The 25,215-nt window shown below is 46.3% G+C and overlaps 1 protein-coding gene and 1 long non-coding RNA gene across 3 annotated transcripts; one reads left to right on the plus strand and one right to left on the minus strand.

Annotated features, from left to right (window-relative positions):
• Positions 1-4,178: 4,178 nt before the first annotated feature.
• Tgif1 (TGFB-induced factor homeobox 1) lies at positions 4,179-13,798 on the minus strand. The gene is made up of 3 exons (NM_001015020.1): positions 13,693-13,798; positions 6,099-6,328; positions 4,179-5,231 (listed from the first exon to the last, which is right to left on the minus strand). The coding sequence occupies exons 1-3, from the start codon at positions 13,748-13,750 to the stop codon at positions 4,656-4,658; spliced, it is 864 nt and encodes a 287-aa protein (NP_001015020.1). The 5' UTR covers positions 13,751-13,798; the 3' UTR covers positions 4,179-4,655.
• LOC102555570 (uncharacterized) lies at positions 10,134-22,879 on the plus strand. 2 transcript variants are annotated; one of them, XR_005489521.2, is made up of 3 exons: positions 10,134-11,002; positions 11,574-11,692; positions 11,789-22,879. It is a non-coding gene; the product is annotated as an uncharacterized LOC102555570 (long non-coding RNA). The 2 variants fall into 2 exon arrangements; XR_001839949.3 differs by having other exon boundaries at positions 11,574-22,879.
• The last annotated feature ends 2,336 nt before the right edge of the window (positions 22,880-25,215 follow it).

Consider the following 25,215-nt stretch of genomic DNA (forward strand, 5'->3'; position numbering starts at 1 on the left):
GAGCACAGCTCTCAGGCCCGCTGCAGGATGGTGCAACAACAGGTTCAGGCTTCAGCTACAATCAGAAGAGTGGCTCTTCAGAGGAAAGCTGTAGAACGGAGTTTTGAATCACAGCATACTAACAACGTCCAATGTGTAGTTAGAGGAAAAACCAAAATCACTGGCTCCCCAGGTCGACCTCCTACTGAAGTTAAAAGGCTGCCAACAGAAACTTCATCTATTATGACGCATTACCGTTGACAGACAAGTGCTGTCAGGCTGTTGAAGATAAATATCGTATGAGGGGCTAGGGAGATGGCTCAGAGGGTAAAGCATCGTCATGCCAGTGGGAGAACTGAACTCTAGGACCCCAGCACCCACCATGAAAGCAGGTGGGTGTAACAGCCCACTTGTAATCAAGGACTCAGGAGGCAGAGATGCAGGTGACCTTCAGGGTAGGAATGGGTGAGCTGCAGATTCAAGAAGAGATCCTGCCTCAGTAAATAAAATGAATAGTGACTGTGGACACTTAAATCTCTGGCCTACACAGAAATAACAGAGATAGATAGATTGATATAGATATTGATAGAGCCTATACAGAAATAACATATAATCAAACCAATTAGAGATTACGATAGACTATAAATAACTTTTCAAAACCAACAATAAAGCTAAGTGTGGTGGTACACTCCTTTAATACGAGCACTTGGGAAACCAAGGCAGGAGGATCAATCCCAGCCTGGTCTATGTGGTGAGACCCTGTCTTAAAGAATCAAGTGGGAGGAGCTGGAGAGATGGCTCAGTGGTTGAGAGCACTGACTATTCTTCCAGAGGTCCTGAGTTCAAATCCCAGCAACCACATGGTGGCTCATAACCACCTGTAATGGGATCTGATGTCCTCTTCTTTCTGGTGTGTCTGATGACAGTGTGTGTGTGTGTGTGTGAGAGAGAGAGAGAGAGAGAGAGAGAGAGAGAGAGAGAGAGAGAGAATCAAGTGAGAGGCCGGGGTGTAGGTCACTGGGGAAGTCCTTGTGGAGCATGGGTGAGATCCTGGGTTCTATTTCTGGTAAATGGGAATCTATATGTAAAAAATATAACTCAAAATGTCCCGGGATGGGCTCAACAGCAGTTTGGAGACAAAGAGTAAGCTGAAAGTTGCATAGATGAATTACTGAATTTGAAGCACAGTGAATATTTAGGCCTTAAAAACGGAAGGCAATCCCAGGTGATCTACTCTACATGTTTATTGGTGTTTTTAGGAGAGAAAACAAATTTTATTTTACTTTAATTTTATTTAAAATTTTATTTTATTTTAAAACTTATAGCCAAAACTTCCCTGATTGTGCTTATTAAGACAAATAAAAGGGTAACAAAAGTACACACCCAAGGCAGTCGGCAAACTCCAATTAGATGGAAAGCAAACACACACACACAAAAACCCATCTAGCATGTTAAGGTCTGGCTGCTGAAATTCCAATGTCTCCTCGAAAGAGTAGGGACGGAGGCTGTGTCTTAGGCACACCAGAGGAAAAGTATCAACCTAAAATTCTCCATAAGCAAAAGCATCCTTCCAAGACAAAAGTAAAATGGATGTTCAGTAAGTATTCTCTCTGTAGTGGGCCCTGAGAATTGAGCTTGAATTAGTAAAGCTTGGTTTCCACTGAACCATTTCACACTATCCTTTGGGGGTGAGGGGTTCTTCAAGCTTACAAGGTATGGCATGAGGTATGGTACTAGATGTCATGAGTCTACAGCAAAGAATGGAAGGCATCAGAAATGCTAATCTCTTTCTCCTCTCCCCCTCTCCCTCCCCCTTCCCCTCCCTCCCTCCCTCCCTCCCTCCCTCCCTCCCACAAAGCTCATATTTTGTCGTTCTGAGAGAGGGGCATCACTATGTAGCCCTGACTGGCTTGAAGTCGCAATGATCCATCCCCCTGCCTCTGGCTCTCTACTGCCGGATTAAAGGCAAGTTCTGCCAAGATGGACCGAGCTGAGGTTGTTGTTTTTAAGCAAACTTTTATCTGTATCATTGAGCTTATCGTGTAGGGACAAGTTTACTTTAACAAACCCATGAAAGCAAAGGGGGACAGTAGGTGAAGAGACCTTCACTGGAGACTTGAGTCAACTAAAGATTCGTGTTCTAGTCCCTACAACCACTCAGAATTAACAGTACAGTTGGGTGGAGTGGAGAATGCCTTGGATTCGGGGGGGGGGGGGGGGGATGAGGAAGGTGCATCTCTGTGAGTTCAAGGCCAGCACGGTCTATTTAGTGAGACCAAAACCACAACAATTAAACTAACAGTATATAGTTCATGACCGAAAATAAAAACTGAAGAAAAAAAATACCAGAAAATACTAATTAGACTGAAATAAGACAAAAATGGAGGAATATAAAGTCAGGGAAGAACCATCCGTACACAGACTACAAGTACATCAAGAGATAGCTAGGCTTGGTGCTGGAAAGGTATGCGGTATAAAGTGACTAAACAAATTGACTTGCAGGCAGAGACTAAATCAAAGACCCAGTTATATATGTCCAAAAAGATGGTTTTAAACACAGGAATTTAAAAGTAAACAAACGTTTTTGAAAAGCTATACCATGTAAACAGACTCAAAAGAATCATTTCCCTTCAGCTTTGACCTATGAATAGTTTGAGACAGTGTTCTAAGTAGCCCAGGCTAGCCGACCTCACATGTAACAGAATATAACTTTGAATATGGGCTTGGGCTACAGGGGTGTGCCACTTTGCCCAGTCTATGTAGTGGGGGGACAGAACCCAGGGTCACCCACATACCAGGCAAGCACCCTGACAACAGAATACTCCTCAGCCCCATGAATAATTTTGTTTTAAATAGGAATCTCTCAAAGAGTAGCAGGCGATGGTTTCAGTGGTCTGATTCTCTTGCCTGTTGAGTTCTGGGAGTGCAGGTGTGAACCCAGCTGATAGGACAGCTTTTGAATTACATCTTTCACAACAATGGTTCCTATTTACCATCTATCAGCTACTGAGAACTAGAGTCTTTAAACTCAGAGGAGGAAAACTGTACAAAACAGGGGCTTTCAGCCTTGTTGGCCTTCAACCTCGAGTTTACCTGTTTGCTAGGGCCTTGTGCATTCCTCTAGGCTTGAGTCTACTCCTTCCCCAGCTCTTGTTTATTTTGGGATTCTTTTTCTTTTAATCTGAGCAAGAGCTTAACATGGGTAGGCCTCAGGATTTATAGCAGTGTTTGTGACCTTTGATCCAGCTTTGAAGTAAGCGTAATTCTTTACCCACCTTCATTTGTACTGTGGTCAAGCCACCCTCTGACAGAACCCAGCTGGAACCTTTCCTTTGCTTCCTCACACTTCTGGGTTCTCCACTTTGGTTTTCTGTTTCACTTAGAAACTTTTCAGTGTTCTCTTTTTCTGTAGCAGAAACTTTCATATTTACGCAGTCTTCAGTGTGCAACTATTTCCTGCTCTCTAGAATCCAGAAGCTGTAGTGCACCCTTGGTTCACAGCTGTAGCAGGAATGCACAGGATGGGCCTTTAACAACAAAGGAGCCTTACAGTAAGCATGGCTTTGCAGGAATGGTTCTGTGGCATGTGACAAGCAAAAGGAACACAGATTCCCTCCTGGCCAACCAGGCTTGGTAAGTAACTACCCATCCTAACAGACCTCAGATCACGGACAGTGCCTTCCTGGTTCTGTCATAATGCTGGAAAAGGCTTTTAGAATGTTATCGTCTCTGCAGAGGAGGGAGGGATTCCTAACTGAAACGCCAGAGTGAATGTTAGAAACACACGGGAAAACTGCTGGTGGTGTTTACTTGTCCGAGTGTGGCCAGTTGCCTGAAGTCTTCCATTGAACATGGGCCTGTCTAAATATGCAGCAGCTCACTGCCAATGACCTTACCACTCATGGAGTCCTGAACCCATGCTACATCTCACTGCCATCTACCATTCATCCCTAAGCAAAGACTCAAGGGCAAGAGCCCCGTCCAGTAAAGAGTAAATATCACACATCCTGTTTATTCACCCTGGTTTGTTGTGCACAGCTCTTCACAGCAGTGACAAACACACACACACACACACACACACACACACACACACCCCTACGTCACAGTCTGCCCTGCCCCCGTTTCCTGCTCATGGGCATGCTATATTCCTACTGTGTTCTGAGTGCTTCCTTCAAGAAAATGCTCTTCACTACAATAACTTTTAAAGAAAATACTTTATTACATCATGAAAAAGGTATCCAACAACTAGATTCATACTTGCTTGAATCTATAAAAAAAAACAAACAAACAAAAAACTGAAAGTTTATTCATTAGACTGTATGTGGGGTCATGTTCCACATGGGAACAGAGAGGCACAAGGGCTTCTAAGTATTGCACAGTCTTGAAAAAAAAAAAAAGGAGTTGGGAGGAGAAGATCACATGATACTGGGAACGTCTCACATTATGAGAAACTACCAAGAAACATTCGAAAAGAAAACCCTCTGTTTCTACAGTAGCTTTAGTCTGCAGTTCTTGGAATGACTATTCCATTGAAGACATCTTAGTAACAGGAAGCTTCGTTTGAGCAATCCCATGTGCAAATATTAATAGGAAAATATATAAAATAATGCATCTCTTGCCATCACCCCCGGCAATTCAGGACCGTATTTTGGAGAACTGTTTTGTTTGACACTCGGTTAAGCTGTGAGTTTGGCCTGAAGCTCCATCTCTGCTGCCTGCTTGAGCGCAACGTCCACCAGGAGCTGAAATCCACTAAAATCCTGGTTGAGGTCTGGCGGAGTCGGGGGAGGAGTGTTGAAAAGACCACTCTGAGGATTTGGACTGGGTCCAGATTTGCAAGTGTCCTCTGGGTACCTGAGAGAGGCGTCTGTAAAGTTGCTGGGTGCTACCTGCTGTACATCTGTACTATGTCCCACACTGACTGCCTGGCAGAGAGAGAAAGGCCCGTCCTTCAATGCAGTCACAGTGGTATGGCAGATCACTGAGGGGCGAGCCAAGATGGGTCCCGGGGAGGGAGGTTTGGGAGACACTGGTCTCCCTAGGGTTGGGTTGGGTCCAACTACGCAGGAATGAAATGGGCTCTCTTCTAGAGTTGGCATGAAGTTTTTGATACCCATTGCAGCTTCAATAGAGCTAGCTTCTGAGATCTTGGCCCCTCGGCGGGAAATGGTGAACTGATTTGGGTCTTTGCCATCCTTTCTCAGCATGTCAGGAAGGAGCCTGCGACGGGCGTTGATGAACCAGTTACAGACCTGAAACCACACAGGGGCTGCTTCAATACTCTGAGTTCCCTTGACAAACAAGTTCTGAAAACATCCTAACTTGTTAGGGAGGTAATACACAGGGCCTTACTAGGGAGGTAGCTCAATGCTGGCACAGCATGCCAGGGGCCCAACAGCAATGATTTAAAAAATAACTAAAATAAAGCTTCTCTGGCCTTACAAGCAGTCAGAGGCATTTAAGCTGGGTCAGCCTGTCATAAGGACAAAGTTACTTTGGATGCCATCATCCATAACCCTTTGAGAGGCAAAGAAAAGGTGCAAAACTTTAGAAACCTGAAAATAAATAACTTTAAGGAAAGTTCACCTTTAAGTCCATTTCAACCTACCACCTACTGCCCTAGCATTTAAGTTAATCAACTACAGGAAAACATTTCCTGTTTAAAAGAGGCCACACCTCCCAGTAACTGATTTCTCTCAGTTCAAATGACTGTGTCAACAGACACAACACAATTACCTCACCAAGGTCTGTCCTTGTTTAAATAGCAAACCAGTTTCCTGGGCAATAGAATAAGGTTTAACCTCCTCTTTCAGGTCCTGAAGGAAATGCTTCCTAACAGATGAGTGTCAAGTGTTTCTGTGCTCTATAATAGCCAATTATTAGCTTTTCACACTATAAAGTATACAATGAAAAGATCCTGTTTCTCTCTCTCCTCCCCCCTCCTAGTAGAGCTAGGCACCAGAGAAGAGCTTATAACCTGGCACACAGGAACGCCATAACATGTCTATTGATAAAGAAGAAAGTGTGTATGCGTAGGTTAGGGACAGAGCTCAGACCTGGGCTGGAGCCCCAGCACCCACAGGGCAAACTCCGGCACCAACTTTTACCTTTCTCCTTACCTGTAGTGTGGACAGGTGTGTCTGCTGCGACAGCAGGGCTTTCTCTTGCTCTGAGGGGTATGCGTTGTATCTGTGTTCATACAGCCAGTCTCGAAGAATCTGGACGGACTCTTTGGGCAGATTGCCTCTCCTCCTTCTCTTGCCAGAGGCCGCTGACGATGAAAGGTCCAAGGGACTGTCCATACTGTCTTCATCCTCAGAGTCACTGCCGGATGCTGCTGCAACAACACCTGAGAAAGGACAAGGCCACTGTCACTTGCTCTCATCATCAGGGTAACCACTGTAAGTCAGTTATTTACTTAGATGGTTCCATGTCCAAATACTGAAGGTGACGTTTGCAGTCAGGGCCAAGGTCTCCCCAGAAAGACCTGGAGTAGTCAAACTACCACTGCCCATGGTACATAAGTACAGTCTTTCTTGCTGCTGCCAATTGGAATATAATGAATCTCTCAGAGCCTCTCTCTCTCTCTCCCTTCTTGGGAAAGACAAACTGCAGTTACAGGGAGTAGATCGGCACACCTGAAACAGGGGATGGCCCTCACAACCTTGTCTTTAAGGTCATCACTCACTAGAGATGACAACCCAGTGAATAAGTACATTTTAAATGCTATTTTCTCTCTTTTCATGAAAGGCTTGCTGTAAAAGCAAACACAGTACATTTTTATATATGTGAAGGTTTTTTTAGACTGTCAATTAAATATGAACCTAAATGCTCCACATCAGTCTTTAATTCTTACGTGACAAAGAAAATTAAATATGCAACCCACAAAGAAAGCTATTTTTGTGGTAAATACTTTAATCCTAGTGGAAATGTTAAGAATTCAAACCCTACAGAGTATTTAAATCAGAGTTCAGTGAAAATTCAGGCCAGCTGGACTTTAACAGACATTATTTTGAACTTTAGAACACTTTTTTTTTTTTTGGTTCTTTTTTTTCGGAGCTGGGGACCGAACCCAGGGCCTTGCGCTTCCTAGGAAGGCGCTCTACCACTGAGCTAAATCCCCAACCCCGAACTTTAGAACACTTTTAACAAATGCTATTAACTCCTTTCAAATCTAAAAGTCAGGCAACATGAGACTATTGCTGTTCATCTCAAAGGTCTTTTCTGTAGCTTTGTATAGCTTTTCATTCAATCCTAATTAAGTTCCTTTACTGATCTAGAAAATGTAACCAGAATATTCTTCTCATTAGTACATCAACGTTAAAGGAATTTATTTTACAACCAGGAGCAGACTGACTTTGTTGACACGTTTTTAGCTTTGGACTGCAGGGGGCAGAAGGTGCTAGAAGGAGTTCCTACAGGAAAAGCTGCAAGCCAGCAAAGACAAAGTCGAAGCAGGTTCTAACAAAAGAGGCAGATGATTTTGCAAATTCACTGTAGTTTAAGGCTTAACAAACTGCCATAAATAGACCACAAACACCCTCCATTTTTAACTGCTGTGCAATTGAAGAATCCCTTCCTGAAGAAATTAATCTGTTTCATGAAAAAAAGAAGTTTAAAGAAAAGGCAATTTTAAAACCGAAAGTGCTTTCATTGTTCAGAATCTGAGAAACTTAGAAGAAAAAAAAAACCCACATTGAAATCTGGGTGAAAAACTATTAATTACAAAAAACAAAACAAATAAAAAAAAAAAAAACCTTTCAACTACAAATGAGTTCCCGTTTCACATTTGCTTTGGTAACCAAGGAAATCTAACTTTTAAACCTGACAGGTTAATTGGGTAACTAAGCACATTGGAACACAGCAGTTTGCTCCAACAATCCCATCTTCAGAAAAGTCAGACATTCTTCAACACAACTTATTCCCTTCCCCCTCTTCTTAAATCTAGGAGGGAAAACGTGTGAAGATTTGCTCATTGAACAGTTAATTCCCAACTGTAAATTGGTAATAACAAAGTGTTTGAAACAAAAACCCCCTAAAGCCTGCCCTTTGATCTGCTCACTCAGAGTTTGACAAGAAGCATGATCTTTCAGAATAGGTTAGGGACACAAAGCAGGCTTCTGTTAAGCAACACCAAACTGCCGACTCTGTTCATTTGAGGAAGAAAAAGAAAGAAAGCCAGGCCCCTGGACCTCTTTACAAGTATTTCCAAAGCATGCACAAAGGATGAAGGAACAGGAAGTAAGACTTGATGCCTTGGGCTTGCCCGCTGATATGCTTAGTTCCGTGAGACCACGTTTGCTACTGTCAAGGCTATTTTCATTAAAACTCCCTCCTGATTATGGCTCGACTTGGAAAAACAAAGACTTTTTCCCTCATTACTCATTTCCTACTGTAACACTGTAGCGGAGCTTTTGAAAAGTTTCCCAGTTAGGACTTGTTTCCAATCCTCTTGCTTTGCTTACACTCTGAAAAAAAAAAAATGCGGTTGGGGAGGGAGAGAGGTGGGTGTGGGACAGATTCGGAATCCTCTTACTCTATCCACATACAAGGAAATGTTCAGAAAGCCACAAGATGGCCCGTGGAGCCCACGGCTCTATGAAGCAAATCTTGCTTCTTCACTTTTTTTTCTTCTGGAGCTATGAAACATCCAAGTTTGGGGGTGGGGAGTGCTTGGACTTTAAAGATATATTGGAGACTAGAAAAAGAATGTGAGAAAAAGAAGGGAAAACCAAACTTCCCTATGAACAAGTAACTGGGATGGAACTTCACAACCAAGGCACTAAATTCACAGCCCGCTAGAAGGGACCCAGCCACTTCAGCCCTAAACAGACTCAACAGGCTTGGAGATCCGCGAGGACACTTGGGGATTTTCCTTGTTGAGCCCTCTTCCAGCCTGCTCTGAAGCCATCTTTGGAGCGCTTTCCAGCGGTCTCCGCTTTCTAGTGAGGGCACTTTAGTATCTTATACCAGTCTCTGTCTTTAGAAAAGTTGAAGGGGCTGGGGATTTAGCTCAGTGGTAGAGCGCTTGCCTAGGAAGCGCAAGGCCCTGGGTTCGGTCCCCAGCTCCGAAAAAAAGAACCAAAAAAAAAAAAAAAGTTGAAAGAAGTTCACTTTCCTAAAACAGACAATAGATGGGACTGGTTTAAGCAGTCCTGGCCCAAGGACAGAGAAGCTCACCCTCCTCTCCCAGGTAATTTCAGACAGGAGGAGGCAGGGCTGTGTAAGCTCGTAGGAGAGGGAGGGGCCGAGGAGAGCAAGCAGCTTTTGTTCTTCAGCCCCAACTGAAGCCCGCCTGCTAACTGTACAAGTTAGCAACGGAGCTAGCCCCTGGTCCCTAAGGAACTAAGGAACTAAGGAAATGGGGCGGTGCGGCTCACATCCTCAAGGGTCTGCCCCCTTCCCAGACCATGTGCTGGGGAAGCCTAAAAAGGGAAAGGAGTCAGGAGAACCTTAGCAGTCTCAGCTTTCCCCACAAGAAACTCCGAATCAGTCGCAGCTAAGTTTCCTCTCCAACACGTCACTGTTCGTTTCCATGAGTCGGGGTTCACTTGGGGAACCCACGCACTTTGGGCTGGGGACACTTATGTTTGCCCCACACCTCGCATCTGGGTAAGGGGATACCCATGAGGGTGGAACCTGAATGGGAAGCTAGTCTTCAGCCTTCCTCCCCACCCACGGAAACCCAGTTTTGCATTCTGGCACCCTGGAGCCACACAAAACCAAACTACCCTCATTTAGGCGCTATTGGGTCTAGATCTGTCAGTCTCGTCAAGGGGTGACACAGCTCTACAGAGGATCCCTAAGTTTTCCCCAGAACCTAAACTGTCTCCCAACTCAGAGCGTCCACATTCTCACTGTCCCAGGATGGAAATGTGCAAGGAGGCCTACTTAACCAAGTACCCAGGGTCTTCATGAGTTCCGTATGTTTCAGGGTCTCTCACAGAATAACATCCACACAACACTATAAGGTAGAAAGCGGGGAGAAATCCCGTGGGGAAGCGTGTTCAGCGGCAGCTGCCGTAACCGTGTTCCGTTGGAACTGCAGTCGCGGTCTAGGTCTGAAAGAATGTGGAGTAACAAACTCGAGGAAGCTCCTGGGCATGCGCAGCAGCGCCCCCCCCCCCCCAGCTTCCCCAAGCGATTAACTTCTGTTTTGAACCACTCCACATAAATCACAACAGAAAAGCCAACTCCAGTCCACGACTGGAAAACTCAAGGGACCTCCCAGTCAGGGACTCCAAAGTTAGCCTCAAAAGGGACTTCACAGTCTTTGACCTTTTGGGTTTTTTTTCCCCCTTCCTCCCCTGTGTGTTTTGTTTTTAAACCAGACTGACGGCAAGTTTTAGTTGTAAAGCTTGGTGGAAACAATGACAGCCTCGCCTTTTGCACTTACAACCAAGCCTGCTTGTCACACTTGGACACTTTTTGACTGCATGGTACTTGTGTTCTAACAGCTCACACGCTGTCCTAAATTCATCGTGGAAAAACTTTCAGAAGCTAGTAAAATTTTAAAGTCCATCTTTCCAAGGCTATGCTCACCCTAGGGCGATATATAATGGGGTCCGGGATCACATTCCTTTGATAGTGAAAAACACCACATCCCTTTAAAAAGTGCCAGGATCCGGTGAGGAGTAAGAATACCCGGAACCACAAACTTTTAGACAAAAGGTAAGGCGACTGGAATGCTCCAAGGACCCCCCCACAGGGAAAAGCGAGGTGCGAGGGTCCCCTGGAACATCGGCCGCAAAGCTCTACCCCAGAAACAGCACTAGAAACCACGCGGTGGCTCGCCTGGGCATGGGGTGTCAGGGAAGACAATGAAACTTGGAGGCGCACAAACAAGGCGCTGAGCGTGTTTCTTGACAACGTGCCAGCAGCGTGGCGAGGCTGAGTCTCCCCATAACAGCCCCTCGTGTTGTGTCTAGAAGAAAAGAACAGCAACTACCATCAGAGACACAGCCTCAACAAAGAACAGCTACCGCTCCAGCCGGGGAGCCACCGGGCGGAAAAGTCCCATCAAGTCAGTGTCTCCCAATCCGCGCGGCCCGCACATGTCCCGCACTGGTGCCCCGGGCGCTCACAGCCCGCCGCAACCTTACCCTTCTTGCTTTTCATTCTGTAACTCGAGTCCCAGCGAGAGGTGAAGCTGGGGTTTCTAGGGACCAGCAGCCGTTTAGTGGCGGGGGGGGGGGGCAGGCGATGATCCTCCTTTACCGGTGCTCCGGTAACTTACGAGAGAGTATTCCAACCACTATTGCTAAACAAGGTGCTCGGGTCTCAGGCGCTGGCTTCTGGGTTGGAATTCAAGTGACACTTGGGCTTCCTCCAGCCAGGATCTTCTGGCAGCCAGCCGGGGGCTCTCCCTGGCCCAACTCACTCCCCTCCCTACTCAGCTCCTTTGTTTCCCGCTCCACTCGGCGCACCTCGGCGCTGTCAGAGTGAGAGCAGAGGGAAGGTACAGGAGGTCCTGCCTCCGCCCCCAGCCGCCCGCCCCGTCCCCCGCCCTCCCCGCCGCTCCTCTGCCCCTCCCCCGCACCTTCCAACTGCACAGCCCTGGTCCGGGGTCCGAGATCACCCGTCCCTCTCTCCAGGGTAGCGGAGCCCAGAAGCAGGGTCATGTCTGCCAGCCCGTGGCGAGAGTATGGTCCGCATCCCTCAGCTGCCACACCGGTTTCTCTTTTGGGGCCTTTCCTCTCCCGGCTGGCGAAGAGTGAGTTTAGTTTGCAAAGGATGGGGAGAGGGTTAAGGACATCTCCTCTGTCCACCCCCGGGGAAGAAAAGACACCCCCACCCTTGTTTTTGACAGCTGCCCTAAAACTCCACCGTCCCTGCTCTAGCCGCCCCAGGCAGCGGCTTCTGATTCAAGGGGTGGGGCACCGAAGGAAAAGTATTCCGGACAAGAACCAACTTCTTCCAGAAGGTGCAGCTGCCATTGACACGCGGGCGCGGCGCGGCGCGGCGCACCCTCCTCCTCGTGGACTCTTCTGCCAACAGTGACAGTGGGAGTGTGTGTGTGTGGGGGGGCAGACATAGGCACCCGGGGCAAATGTCTATTCCCCGGGGCTAAAGCTCTGAGTTCCGGATTGGATTGCAAGGCAGTTTCGAAATCTAACACGTTGTGGATAGACACTTGTCATACTCACATGCTCTTTAAACGTCTCGGCCAGGGGACGGCCAGAACGTGCGTGTGTGCCCCACTGCGACTCCCCCACCCCCCACACGCCTTTAGAAAAAAGATGGACGACTACGCCTGGACTGCTCATCTGTTTCGGTAAACAGTGTCTACTTTGTGGGCTAATATCCCACCAGAGGACACTCCCCTCCACCCTTCAGTATTTCAAACAGAAACTAGCCATTAAATAAACACTCGTTCCTATTGGTTTATTTTGCTTGAGAGGGGCGCTCCAAAGGGAGTTCCACGAAGAATCCCCCCCTCCCCAAATACAAGCCAGATGCTGTTTTGGCCAACTTCGAGACGCACATGCCCGCACTTCTGGGTCTAGATTCTACCTATGCCCGGTTGTTTAAAAAAAAAAAATGCAAAGAAAACCAACTGTCACATGTCACGGAAGACTTTCCCCATTAGAGGGGGGGAAAAAAACGAAGAAAAACCCCAAACGTAAATAAGCTTTGTAGCGACGTCACCGCCGGTGTCTCTAGTTTCGGCTCTGTGGCTGTTCTGGTTTTGTGACCTCGGTGGAGATCCGGCAGGAGGAGACAGACCCGTGAAAACAAGGTTAAAGCCGAGTCACACTAAGGCGGCCACAGGATGACCCGCTAGACTTTGGAACCTGTTTACGATTACGTTGGAAATTAAAGCAAGCCTCCGCCGCGCCCCCTTCCCAAAGACAACCCGTTCCGAGGAGCGCGTTAAAACCCCCGAGTCAAAAAAGAAGCTTGGGTGGTTTTTCCAAAATGAACCAAGTGGAGGAAGAGTCACAGTAAGCAGGCAGGAATCTCAAAACGACCCTCCCCTCCCCCCAAATCCTGTGGTTTGCAGAGCGCTCGCTCGGTAAGAGAGCACACGCGGGAATCGGCGCAGGCGGCGGTTGCACGGCAGTGTCCAGGGCGAACCCACCGGCTGGCAAGCACCTCCGCAAGCCGCCCGGGGCGCAGCGCTTTCCCGGACCTGACTGGGGATGACTCAGCTGCTGCGCTCCAGTGCGGGACTCCTGTGGTGCGGGAGGGGGCCCGCGGAGGGCCCGGGCGCCCGTTGGAGGGCCCTCGCTCTGGGGTTTGAAGGGGTGTTTGTGGCTGGGATTGGTGGCTCACATCCGCCGGGGACTCGGGAGAGATGGGAGGACAGACGCAGGGAGGAGGAGCTGGACGGCGTGAGTGGCAGGAGCCGAGTCCGGACCTGGCGGTGACTGCCTCGTCGCTTTGTTTGCTAACTTGGACTGTGGCTTTCGGGGGGCCACCCCACGGAACCCGCCTCGGGTCCGCTAAGCCCAACCCACGGCAGCACGAGGCCGAAACGTTCCTTCCCGGCGGTTATGCGCGGCCACGCGGTGGCTCTCATTATGTACACAAAGGTAGCTTTTCTTTTCTCCCAAGTCAGCCTGGCTAATGAATGCGATTCTCGGGCGGCACTGGTGGAAACCGGGTTTACCGTTTGAAAACAAACTTTACAGGGCGAGCGGGAGCCGGTACAGAGTAGAAGAAGCCTCTCTCAAACCAGGACGCGAGGGGAAATGCAGAATTAAAACTCACCGTGACGCGAAGGCCAGCCGGACCCCGCCAATGCACACCTCCTGCTCGTGTAAATCATTTCGAGGCAGTTGGGAAGCCGGAGCGCGCTGGCCGGGTTCTGAGATCAGCTGAAGCCCCACGGTGCCCCTCCCCCAGCCCCACTCCACCCCTAAGGCCGAGCTCGTTGGGAGTTTCGCGTTCCCGCAGGACTGTGCGCCGGGTCTTTTACAACTCCAGAAAAGGGGAACGCCCCCGCCCCCCTCCTCCCCGGCGCGAGCTCATAACATCCGCAATATTTTTTTTTAATCCGCTGTCTGCACGGCGGAAAAACAAGCTTCGGTTCTGCCTGTGTCAGGGCCTCTCGGTGTAACTGATTCAAGTGACTTCGGGTTAGTTGCTGTTGCCACGTGTTACTTACTGAACGCTTATGCCTCATAATCAAATTGTCTAAGTGCAACCGAACGATTTTTCTGCGCTCTCACAGCCTGGTGATAACCGTTTCTCACCATTATCTCTGTGTGTGTGTGTGTGTGTGTGTGTGTGTGTGTGTGTGTGTGTTGTTGTTGTTGTTGTTGTTTTTCTTCTGTTTTAACAGCTTTTCTTGTCTTAAGACAAGCAGAGCTGTTAAAAAGACAAATCCGTTTTCGCGGTCTCCAGACCCTGAAAGGGCAGAAATTCAAATGGCACAAACTTGGGAAGGCTGAGAGAGGAGGCGGGATGAATAAGTAAGTGCTCCAGGTCCGTTAAAGGCTTGAGGGAGGTGTTTGTTTCACCTGGACGGTCGATTAGGTATGATTCCCATCAGGTGCTGGGTCTGGTGGGACTCACATAGTCATTGGATCTCGTTCCCTCGAAGCCTAGCGAGGGCAGATATTTATAAAATATGCAGGCTGCTGGGCTTCCAACACTGCACAAGGGACTTGTAATCATCTCGTCACATCTCAGCTCTGAGGAGCTCTAGCTGCTCAAGGCAAGAGCTAACCATTGTCTTTGCAAGGGGCCGGAGTTGGTCCCGGCCATCTTGTGATGAGTTTATCAACACTATCAGAATAATTCTCTTCTTCAGAAATAAGTAGCTGGCACTACTGATCACTTTCTTCAAGTCAACCCAGTCGCCCGCCTTTCCTTTTTTTTTTTTTTTTAAAGTGGAAGTCACTCTTCTTAACCTAGGTGATGTGGGCTGAAGTTCCCTGAAAAAGCCACACCTAGCTGATTCTGCTGGGTGAGTGCTTGATTAGGGCCTCCTGGTTGGGGACAGTTGGAATGATACAGATCCAGAGTCAGATTATCCTGATCTATCTTAACTCTCCCTCTTAGCCATCCATCACCTGCTTCCGTATCGGCCTACCCTTCTTTTGACTCTCAGTTTAAAATTCAGCAGACAGGCAGCTTCCACCACCTCAATGGCTACAAGTGCCATAGGTGTGTCAGGCTTCTCTAACTTACCTCACTTCAGCCCCACCAAGGTATTTGGTAAGTGCGTTCATTTATAGCTTTGTGTATGACTAGCAGCTCATATGATAACTTCCATGGTGGAACACGTCTCTGGCATCTACCCAAATCTGGGTTCCCTGGGCCATGATCACCCTCATACTCGGCTGGGGATAAATGATCTATTACCGTCTGTCTGTCTGTGGAACGAGAACTGTGGTTTTCTTCTAACAATGGCCTTATTGAGCTCTTAGTATTTATTTCCTTTATTTTCAACATCTTGTATCTTCATTGTGCTTCATGCTTTCTGAAACACTGAAATGCTCTCATTTAATGGCCAAATTAGTATAAGTTATATTTTTCTTAAAAGTCAAGATAACTTGAACCAATTCAAAAGTGCCATCACTAAACCGCACAGACTACCCAGCCCTCAGAATCTGTCGTTCTAGAAGGTCACAGGGATAATGATGGCTTAGACATCAGAGACACCAAGATCCGAATATTGCCAAGGTAGCCTCCAAATGTCCTTCCTTGGTTAAAATCCTGATCTTTCCTACAGTCTTGCTAACCTTGAAGCTTCTGGCTTCCTTTTGGTCTATCACGTGAGTGTGTTCGAGCATGGGTGTGTTTGCGCACGTGTGTTGTATGCACATGAGTGCAGGTTCACCCTGGAGGCCAGAAGGTTTTGCCCAGGCTGGCTGGAGGGATCACAGGCTGCTGCCTACTCAACTTGACCTCTCTGGAAGAGAAGGGAATGTTTTCACCTACTGATCTATTTTTCCCCCCTTAAGTTCAAATTTCTGTGTTTAAGAGAATCAGCTCATTGTGTATTCATCTGTCATTCTCATTTCTTCTTGTCTGTTTGTAATCATAGCCACATTACTTTTTAAAACTTTTTATTTGTGTGTGTATGTGCCTGAGAGAGACAGAGACAGAGACAGAGAGACAGAGACTATATGTGGATCTGGGGACCTGAGGTGCTGCATTGCCAGGAGTTGGTTCTCTTCTCCCACCATGTGGGGATTAAACTTGGGTAACCAAGCTTGCACGGTAAAAGCTTGAACCTAATGAGCCATTTTGCTGGCCCCCTTTGCCAGGTTTTCTATGGTACCTTTAGGGAGTACCCTGGCTGGCCTTGAACTTGCTGGGTAAATGGTGGGTGAAACCCAGGCAGGACCTAGTGCAGGCAAACCCTCTCTCACCACGGCTATACCTCAGCCTGGATGGTTTTGTATCTACCTTTACAGCTCATCTGGGGGCTGTGGAGATGGCTCAGAGGTTAAGAACACTGACTGCTATTTTAGAGGTCCTGACTTCAATTTCCAGCAACCACATAAATAAAATAAGTATTTAAATAAGTATTTTTTAATAGAAAAGATTTTTTTAAAGAAAGAACACTATACACACACACACACACACACACACACACACACACACACATACATATACACTGTAGCTGTCTTCAGACACACCAGAAGAGGGCATTACAGATGGTTGTGAGCCACCATGTGGTTGCTGGGATTTGAACTCAGGACCTCTGGGAGTGCAGTCAGTGCTCTAATCACTGAGCCATCTCTGGAGTGTCACAAATAAATCTTAGAAAGAAAAAAAAAGTTCATTTGGCAAAAAGCAGTGAACAAGCATTATGATTGCATGAGGCGAAATGCTCTGGGTTTTCTTTAAACAGTGTTTGGGATAAGTGCACATTCTTATGTAGTAAAAACCACACACCTCAAGAGTTTTAAACTCTGGCCTCTCATCCCATCAAAAGGCCAATTCACTCACACATTACCACTGCCCAAACTTGTAGAGGAAACATTTACAATAGCAACAAGGTGATGCAATATCTTTGAATAAAATTAACAAGAAATATGTCCCAGGTTTAGAAAAACTTTGAGCATGAAGGGAGACCAGAAAATAGAAAGAAAAACAGAAAGGCAACTCTTCCTAGTGAGGTTCCAACAGCAAAGAGCATGTGATGCTTGTCCTTCCCGAGTCATTTTTAAATTCAAAGCAAATTCCACGAAAAAAAATGGCAGTTATTTTCTGTTTTGTGTTTTCATCAACAAACAGTGGTGCAGTTCACGTGAATTAGCAAGGGGCTCTAGTTAAAAATAAAAACTGTAGGGAGGCAAAGTTTAGAACAGAGGCTGAAGGAACACCCATTCAGAGCCTGCCCCACATGTGGCCCATACATATACAGCCACCCAATTAGACAAGATGGATGAAGCAAAGAAGTGCAGGCCGACAGGAACCGGATGTAGATCTCTTCTGAGAGACACAGCCAGAATACAGCAAATACAGAGGCGAATGCCAGCAGCAAACCAGTGAACTGAGAATAGGACCCCGATTGAAGGAATCGGAGAAAGGACTGAAAGAGCTGAAGGGGCTTAAGACCCCATATGAACAACAATGCCAACCAACCAGAGCTTCCAGGGACTAAGCCACTACCCAAAGACTATACATGGACTGACCCTGGGCTCCAATCTCATAGGTAGCAATGAATAGCCTCGTAAGGGCACCAGTGGAAGGGGAAGCCCTTGGTCCTGCCAAGACTGAACCCCCAGTGAAGGGGATTCTTGGGGTGAGGGGGGGAAGAGGGGGAGGATGGGGAGGGGAACAGCCACATAGAAGGGGAGGGGGAGGGGCCAGGGTGATGTTGGCCTGGAAACCAGAAAAGGGAATAACATTTGAAATGTAAATAAGAAATACCCAATTTAATAAAGATGGAGAAAAAAATAAAAATATAAAAGCTGGAAGGCCTGGGGCAGGTGGACCTCTATGAGTTCAAGGCAAGCCTAGTCTGCACAGGGAGATCAAAGACAGCCAGAGTAGTTACATACTAGAGAATCTGAATTAAAAAAAAAGCAAGCAGGAAAGATGGGCTCGGCTGCTTAGGATGAGGACAAGGGATAGGCTGAGCTGAATTCGAGGTCAAGCCTTAACAACAAAGTGAGACTCTATAAAAATTAAATATGCCACCATTAACCTCAGCATGCAGGAGGCAGAGAGGCAAGCATATCTCTAACTTTGAAGCCAGCCTGGTCTGCAGAGAGAGTTCCAGGACAGCCAGGAGCCAGGGCTACACAGAGAAACTGTTTACCAAAAAAAAAAAAAAAAAAAAAAAAAGACATAAAAGTAATTCAAAGCCAGGCACTAGGGATCCATCCCTTTAGCCCCAGTACTTGAGAGGCAGAGGTAGGTGGATATTTGTGAGCTGGAGGCCAGCGTGGTCTACACAGCAAGTTCCAGGATAGCCAGAGCTATCCCCCACTAACCTCTCCAAAAAAAAAAAAAAAAAAATTAAAATGCACAGAAGTAGATTCTCACAGTGTTGTGAAGAGTTGAACATCAGGTTCTACAAGGAGGCATAAAGAACTCTAACGTTGGAGTAGGGAAAGTCTTTCCCATCAGAACCCAGAAATGGTAGGGAGATATAAATTTGTATGTGTGTATTTACTGTCACATGGGTGTAGGCTGTGGAAAGGACAAGTGTGGAAATCAGAGGACAACCTCGTGGACTTGGTTCTTCCCTTCCACCTTTATGTGGATCTCGATATCAAATTCATGTCACCAGGTCACCAGCAATTGTTACCTACCATCTCCGTCGTACAAGATATACCGGCATGCAAGCATTTCACTTAAAAAAAAAGTTATGCTGGAAAAATATGGAAGAAAAAATCCGGAATGTTTTAAAAAGTAGAGTCAGGCATGCAGCAGCACATCTCATAATCCCAGCACACAGCGGGCTGATGTGGGGCACACGAGGTCAGGACAGCATGGAATATATATGTGGAGACCTTGTTGAAAAGCATTTTGTTTGCTCATTTTCTCAAATGAAAGAAACCAGAGTAAATAGTTAACAGCACACATGAAGCATTAGTTCCAGGAGAGATGGTGCAGCCATAAGAAAGAATAACCTGGTATTGAGAAGTGGGACAAGGGCTGGAGAGGTGACTGCTTCCAGAGGACCTGGGTTCAGTGTTTAGCACACACATCAGATGGCGCAAAACCATCTACTCAAGAGCTCAGGTCCGTGGGATCCGTGCCCTCCTCCTGGCCTCCCTGAGCACCCACAGGCACACGTACACACACACACACACACACACGCACCACGTGAGAGAGACAGAATAGTTTTCAAGGTTTGACAAATGAATCTACAGGTTAGAAATGTACAAATAAAGGAATCCAAATCACTAAAAACATGGGGAAAGAGTAATTTGCTGCTGCTGTTATTACAGGGTAGAGGAATCAGACTGATTCATTAACTAACAATGGCAATGCATTTGGAAATGTGTTGTTAGGTGACTTCATTATGTAGACATCACGCAATGTCCCTATCCAAAATGGATACATTACTAGGCCTATTTACTTATTTATGAACAGATCTCCCTATGTACACTTGGCTGATCTAGAATGCACTACATAGGCCAAGCTGGCCTAGACCTCACAGAAATATTCTGCTTCGGTCTTTGCAAGTGCTTGGAATAAGATGTGTTCACAATTGGCAAGGCCATTCAATCTTATAAAACCACCATTATATGTGTGCCACACCACTGACTATGGCCAATGACTGTTACACACACACACACACACACACACACACACACACACACTGTAAAAACAGTACAAAGCCATTTTTCATGAAATTTTTTGAAAATAAAATTCCGTATAGTCTGGAATGATACTCAGAATATTCGGGATGGCTGCCTCTGGAGGTGACAGGAGATCAGAGGCTGGAGCGATGCCAACATGTCCCATTGTGTTACTATAATAGCTGAACAGGGATCTGTCCTACCATGGACACATACCTCAGTCATTACTAGGTATGTGAGTTTGGTTCTTGCTTGTGTTAGATTTGTACAATCCGCTGAGCAAAGATCTGAAATGAGGCTTGATTTTCCAGTCAGACTCTGTATCCTGGAGCGAGCCATGGTTAATCATTACCAGTGTGAACAGCCCCTAATGACACCAGAAGCTAATTATTCATTGCCCCTTACAAGAAACAAGAACAGATGATGTCATAGCCTGGGAGCAGATGACCAGATGTGAAAAAGTAAAACCATTTACCTTGATACAGATAGATAGTTTTTATAAGCCAAGCACTGCAAACAACACTGAATCATTCTCACTAAAAATGAATGAAATGTGTGGGTGAAGTTACTATGCTCCTTGGGAGGCGGGAACTTGGGTAACGGAAGGCTTTTCCAGTGCAGTGGTGTGTTTGTAAACGGAGTGATCTCCACAGGGTACCCTGCATGAGCCAAGGCAATTCCTTCATATTTTTCTTTTCTTTTTTTTAAAAAATACAATTAGCCTTTACTGTTTCTTTTTTTAAAAAAATATTTATTTACTTTACATATGTGAGTACACTGTAGCTGTCTTCACACACACCAGAAGAGGGCATCAGATCCCACTACAGATGGTTGTGAGCCACCATGTGATTGCTGGGAATTGAACTCAGGACCTCTGGAAGAGCAGTCGGTGCTCTTCACTGCTGAGCCACCTCTCCAGCCCCAAACCTTTTTTTTTTTAATGAAAGCTTTTACTATCGTCTTGTATGTGTGTGTGTGCCCTCCCCTGGCACTGAAGTTACAGAGTTATGAACCATGTAGGTTCTGGGACTCTTCCCTCCTCCAGAAGTGCATCCCCAAGACTCCAGCTGCCGAGCCTTTGTCTAGCTGCCACTCCCATCTTATTTTTAGGAAATCCTAAAGAGATGCGTAATCTCAGGTACAATATTCACCATTCCCAGAGTGGTTTTGCTTTTCAACTTTCTAAAATTATGGATATCTTTTTCCCTTTTCTTCTTACTCTATAGCTCAGGCCCGAAGGTATGGGAATTCCCTGTGTAACCCAGACGCGGACCCTAACCTCCTGCCTGAGCCTTCAGAGTGCTGGGCTTACAGGCGTGGGTTACCACCTGGTTCTCTGATGAGGTAGGAAGGGAGCTCTGGGTTTTGTGAAGGGCTCTACACACTGAGCAGCAGGACCAGCCCGTGTGCTCTGGACTCCTAAGCTGTCTTCCTGCAAGCTGCTTCTTCTATTGTCTGATATAAACCCCAGACATCACATCACTTCTGGATCAGCAGTTATGATTAACGTTCTAGCTTGCCTGATCAGTAGCGCTGAAGTGTGGGGCCAAAACGACTTACTCACGAAGGGCTGGGTTATCCTAGAATTATACACCCCATTGTCTTCTAGTTGTTTTCTGCTTTGAGGGCCAAATGTTTCTCTGAGAGAACAATTACTTTTCGTCCTCAGTTGGTAGTTTAATGCTTTTAGTTCGAATAGCCCATTATTTAGTCCAATAAAGAGATAAAACATCTCTCCTTCAGACAGGCTTATTCTAGATACTCATTTCTATTCTTTCTGCTGGCGCCCAACACAATGTGCTGTTTGTTCTGCACTGTTTGGTTGATGAAACACATTAGAATCTTCACACATTCTTCCTGTGCTGGGAATTGGATAGTTATTGTGACCAAATGCTCCTCAGAAAGCAATGTAAGGGAAGATTTTATTTTGTCTCATGATTCAAGTGACCATGGACAAAAAGACAAAAGCCTTTATATTTTCTTCCTTTCTTTTTCTGTAAAACACCACACACAGAGATATGGAAGGTGTCCTTCAGGCATGTGGAAGTCAGAGGACAGCTCTTGAGAGCCCGCTCTCTCTCCACCTTGTTTCTGGGATTGGAGTCTTTTCTGTTGCTTCTCACTGAGTACTCGGGCCTAGGCGGTCTGCAAGCTCCGCTGATTCTCCCCTCTCCATCGCTTCCCGGGAGCGCTGGGATTACAGGTGCACACCACTGCGCCCAAGTGGGTTCTGGGGATCAAACGCAGGTCAGGCTGGTGCAGCTGAGCAAGGCTAGTGCTTCAACTGTCAAGCCATCTGTCCATCTCAGGAGGGATCTTCATTAAACGGAAAGAAATTATTGTGCTCATGCAAATAGAAACAAGTTTTAAGTCGACATTTTAAACTTCTACAAATAGTGTGGGCCTGACTGTGTCTTGTGTGTAAGTCTTGCGTGGGGTGTGCAGTGCTGTGCAGGTACTGTGGCTGTTGCTGTTCTGTAGAGAGTAGCACGTAACCTTAATGAGAAAACGAAATCACTTCAGGTTCACAGCAGGCTTCAGAACACAGACTGCTATTTCTATTTTTTTTTTTTTAATTTTTACTTTTTGGAGACAGGGTTTCTCTGTGTAGCCCTGGCTGCTCTGGATCTCACTTTGTAGACCAGGCTGGCCTCTGCCTCCCAGTGCTGGGATTAAAGGCATGCACCACCAGTGCCCAGCCAGCATGTGCATTTTTGACAGACACATTTCTGAAGGGACTTTATGCCCTTCTCAGTGCAGGTGTCAAGTAACCTGATTTCAGTATTGGCTTTTTTTTTTTAGCCTTGATCACGTTTGAGATGATGTGTCCCAAACTCTCCTCTGTGGGTATTATGTTTACCCTTGTGGTTGATAAATCTATCAAATGTATCAAAATAGGTGGATGTTCTGTCCTTGAAGCCTCAACCTTGGCCTCCTCACTCCCTTACGCCTTCTCCTTGCTGTGCTGTGTCCTCGGTGTCTAGAGCTGCTCTTCCAGCTGTCTCTCTCGCTGTTTACTCACAGGAGCGTGGGCGTTGGAGGCCTGGTTTACTTAGTGCATTAACAGCCTGTTGTCATAGCATTATTATTATTATTGTAAAAATTCTCAGATTTACCCAGAGGAAGATCCTCAAACTGTTTTTTTTATTAATTAAATTTATTCTTTGACAATTTCATATAAACACAATGTGTTCTGATTATTTTCCCTGCCTTCTCATCTCCCCCTCCAGTCCCTCTGACATGTCCTTGTCTTTTCTTTTTTTTAAATTGTACCTGTATGAGTGTTTCACCTGATATACACTAGCTCCATGTGTGCCTGCTACCTGCAGAGGCCAGAAGAGGGCATTGGATCCCTTGGAATTGCAGTTGGGATGTTTATAAGCCCCACATGGGTGTTAGCAAGGGAACCTGGGTCCCCTACAAGAGTAACACACGCTCTTAACCACTGCACCACCCCTGGAGCCCCTTCATACCTTCTTGTTTTGTCCCGTGACCCCTTGAGTCTCACCACTGGTTCACATGCCCTTGTGCATGGAGGCATTGACTGAAGCCAGCAGACTCACCTGTGGGCACGCAGCTGAAGGCAGTGACTGTCCCTGCCCCACAGTTCCCAGCACCAGTATCTCCCCACACTGGTTTCCTTGTCATTTTCTTCCATTCCTGGAAGATTTTCGTACCGTCTGGTACAGTCATATGTTTCAGGTCATATTACATTTCCCTGCTCCACCCCCAGATCCTGGAACTGGCCATTTATCCAACAGGCGCTGGCTGACCATTCTCCGTGGAAAAGAGACTCGTATAGACACCACGGTGGGCTCCAGTCTACTGCACTGCTACTGGACCACGACTGATTCTGGGTTTCTCAGCAGAACTAAGCACGCACACTATACACACACACAATGTATCTACATGCGTGTGAATACACATAACGTTTCATAATGTTGAACATCATGAATTCAAGCAGGGTACGATGGTGAACAGCTATATAGTTATAATTCTGATACTTAGAAGATAGGCAGGGGACTGGGGATTTGAGGCCACTGAACTACATAGGTAAGAGTATGTGTGAAAACAATCTGAGAAAAAAAGTGTGTGTGTCTGTGTGGAGGGTAATGGAGGGACGGAGGGACCCACATTATTTTGAACTTCCAAACCCAGAAAACACAGCACTAACTTCCATTCCCCACTCTTTGTATCTGTGCCCTCTCTTCTAACCACGAGAAGCCTGCTTCCTGTTACCTCAAGGTACGTAGTCCTAGAACATAGCAGGCAGGTCACTGCAGAAACAGCCCTATCTACTGTCAATAACTAACTCCTATTTGTTTCCTCCCTTTGGTTGAGGGTTTAAGGACAAAATACCCCTACTTCAAGTAATTCTGCCTTCCATGCTCTTCAATCGACTGGTTCTCTTCTGACATACATTTGAGTGTTTTAAATTCTATTCCTCCTCATCTGTGCCTCTCATTCTTTTGACTCTACAATTTTTTTTTTGCACTTGTACATTTAGCACAACTCAGAAGTCTGCACTAAGTGAAAAAGTTCACTCAGACACCAGTTAAACCCACAGATTCCGCCCACCCTGTAGTCACTGCTGGAGGCAGAAAGATTATAAATTCAAGGGTTTACTTAGCTGCATAGAAAGTTGGAGACCAACCTAGACTATATGAGATCTTGTCCTCAAAAATAAAAACAAAAACTCCCAAAAAACCTGTTTGTGTTGTGTACTCCTGGTTTGTGTTTAGGGCTCTATTCCTGGCAATTATATATATAATGATTATATAATTATTAGAAAATGCTTAATCTCAGGCTGTAGATGTCTTCCTTTTTTTTTTTTTTTTTTTTTTTTTTTTTTCTGGAGCTGGGGACCGAACCCAGGGCCTTGTGCTTGCTGGGCAAGCGCTCTACCACTGAGCTAAATCCCCAACCCCCCTTCCTTATTTTTATAGTTATATGTCACTGTTACCAGATTTTAAGGCTGACTGAAAACCTAGGTTTGTCCGCCATCACCCAAATGAGGAGACAGAGTGGAAAGCAAGAGAAGGATATCTATTCAAAGTGGCCACACTGGGAAAAGGAGCAAATGGAGATCCAGTTCAACTGTGAACCTTGCTCCTAGGACACAAGTTCTTCCCCTGGCTAACCCAGCCTTCACAGCCCTCCTAAGGTAAGACACCTGGGGAGACTCCATTTCTTTGGGCTCTATTATCTCCATGGTCAGATGCCAAAGGGAAGGGCTCAAGTGTCTCCTTAGGATACGTTTACTCCTTCCACCGATTCGAGGGAGCATGGATCGAATCTTTCTTACCTTTGGACACTCGGACTGCAGTTTTAAACAGTGCTGCAGTGAATCTTCACATCACTTTGAGGATATCTGTGGGAAAGCATCCTGTACATTGCTTTGTCAAAAATCAGTAGGTGGTACCGGCGAGACAGCTCCATGGGTGAGGGTACCTGCGCCAAGCCTGGTTCTTGCACTTGCGTGCACACACACACACACACACACACACACACACACACC

The sequence above is a fragment of the Rattus norvegicus genome, chromosome 9, assembly GCF_036323735.1.
Source record: "Rattus norvegicus strain BN/NHsdMcwi chromosome 9, GRCr8, whole genome shotgun sequence".
Classification (NCBI taxonomy): Eukaryota; Metazoa; Chordata; class Mammalia; order Rodentia; family Muridae; genus Rattus; species Rattus norvegicus.

Excerpts from the sequence above, each read along its gene's own strand:
- Tgif1 (NM_001015020.1), bottom strand. The coding sequence starts at position 13,750 with ATGATTTACACGAGCAGGAGGTGTGCATTGGCGGGGTCCGGCTGGCCT. Across the intron at positions 6,329-13,692 it reads CGGCTGGCCTTCGCGTCACG|GTGTTGTTGCAGCAGCATCC; the intron begins GTGAGTTTTAAT and ends GTCCTTTCTCAG. Across the intron at positions 5,232-6,098 it reads CACACCTGTCCACACTACAG|GTCTGTAACTGGTTCATCAA; the intron begins GTAAGGAGAAAG and ends GTGTGGTTTCAG.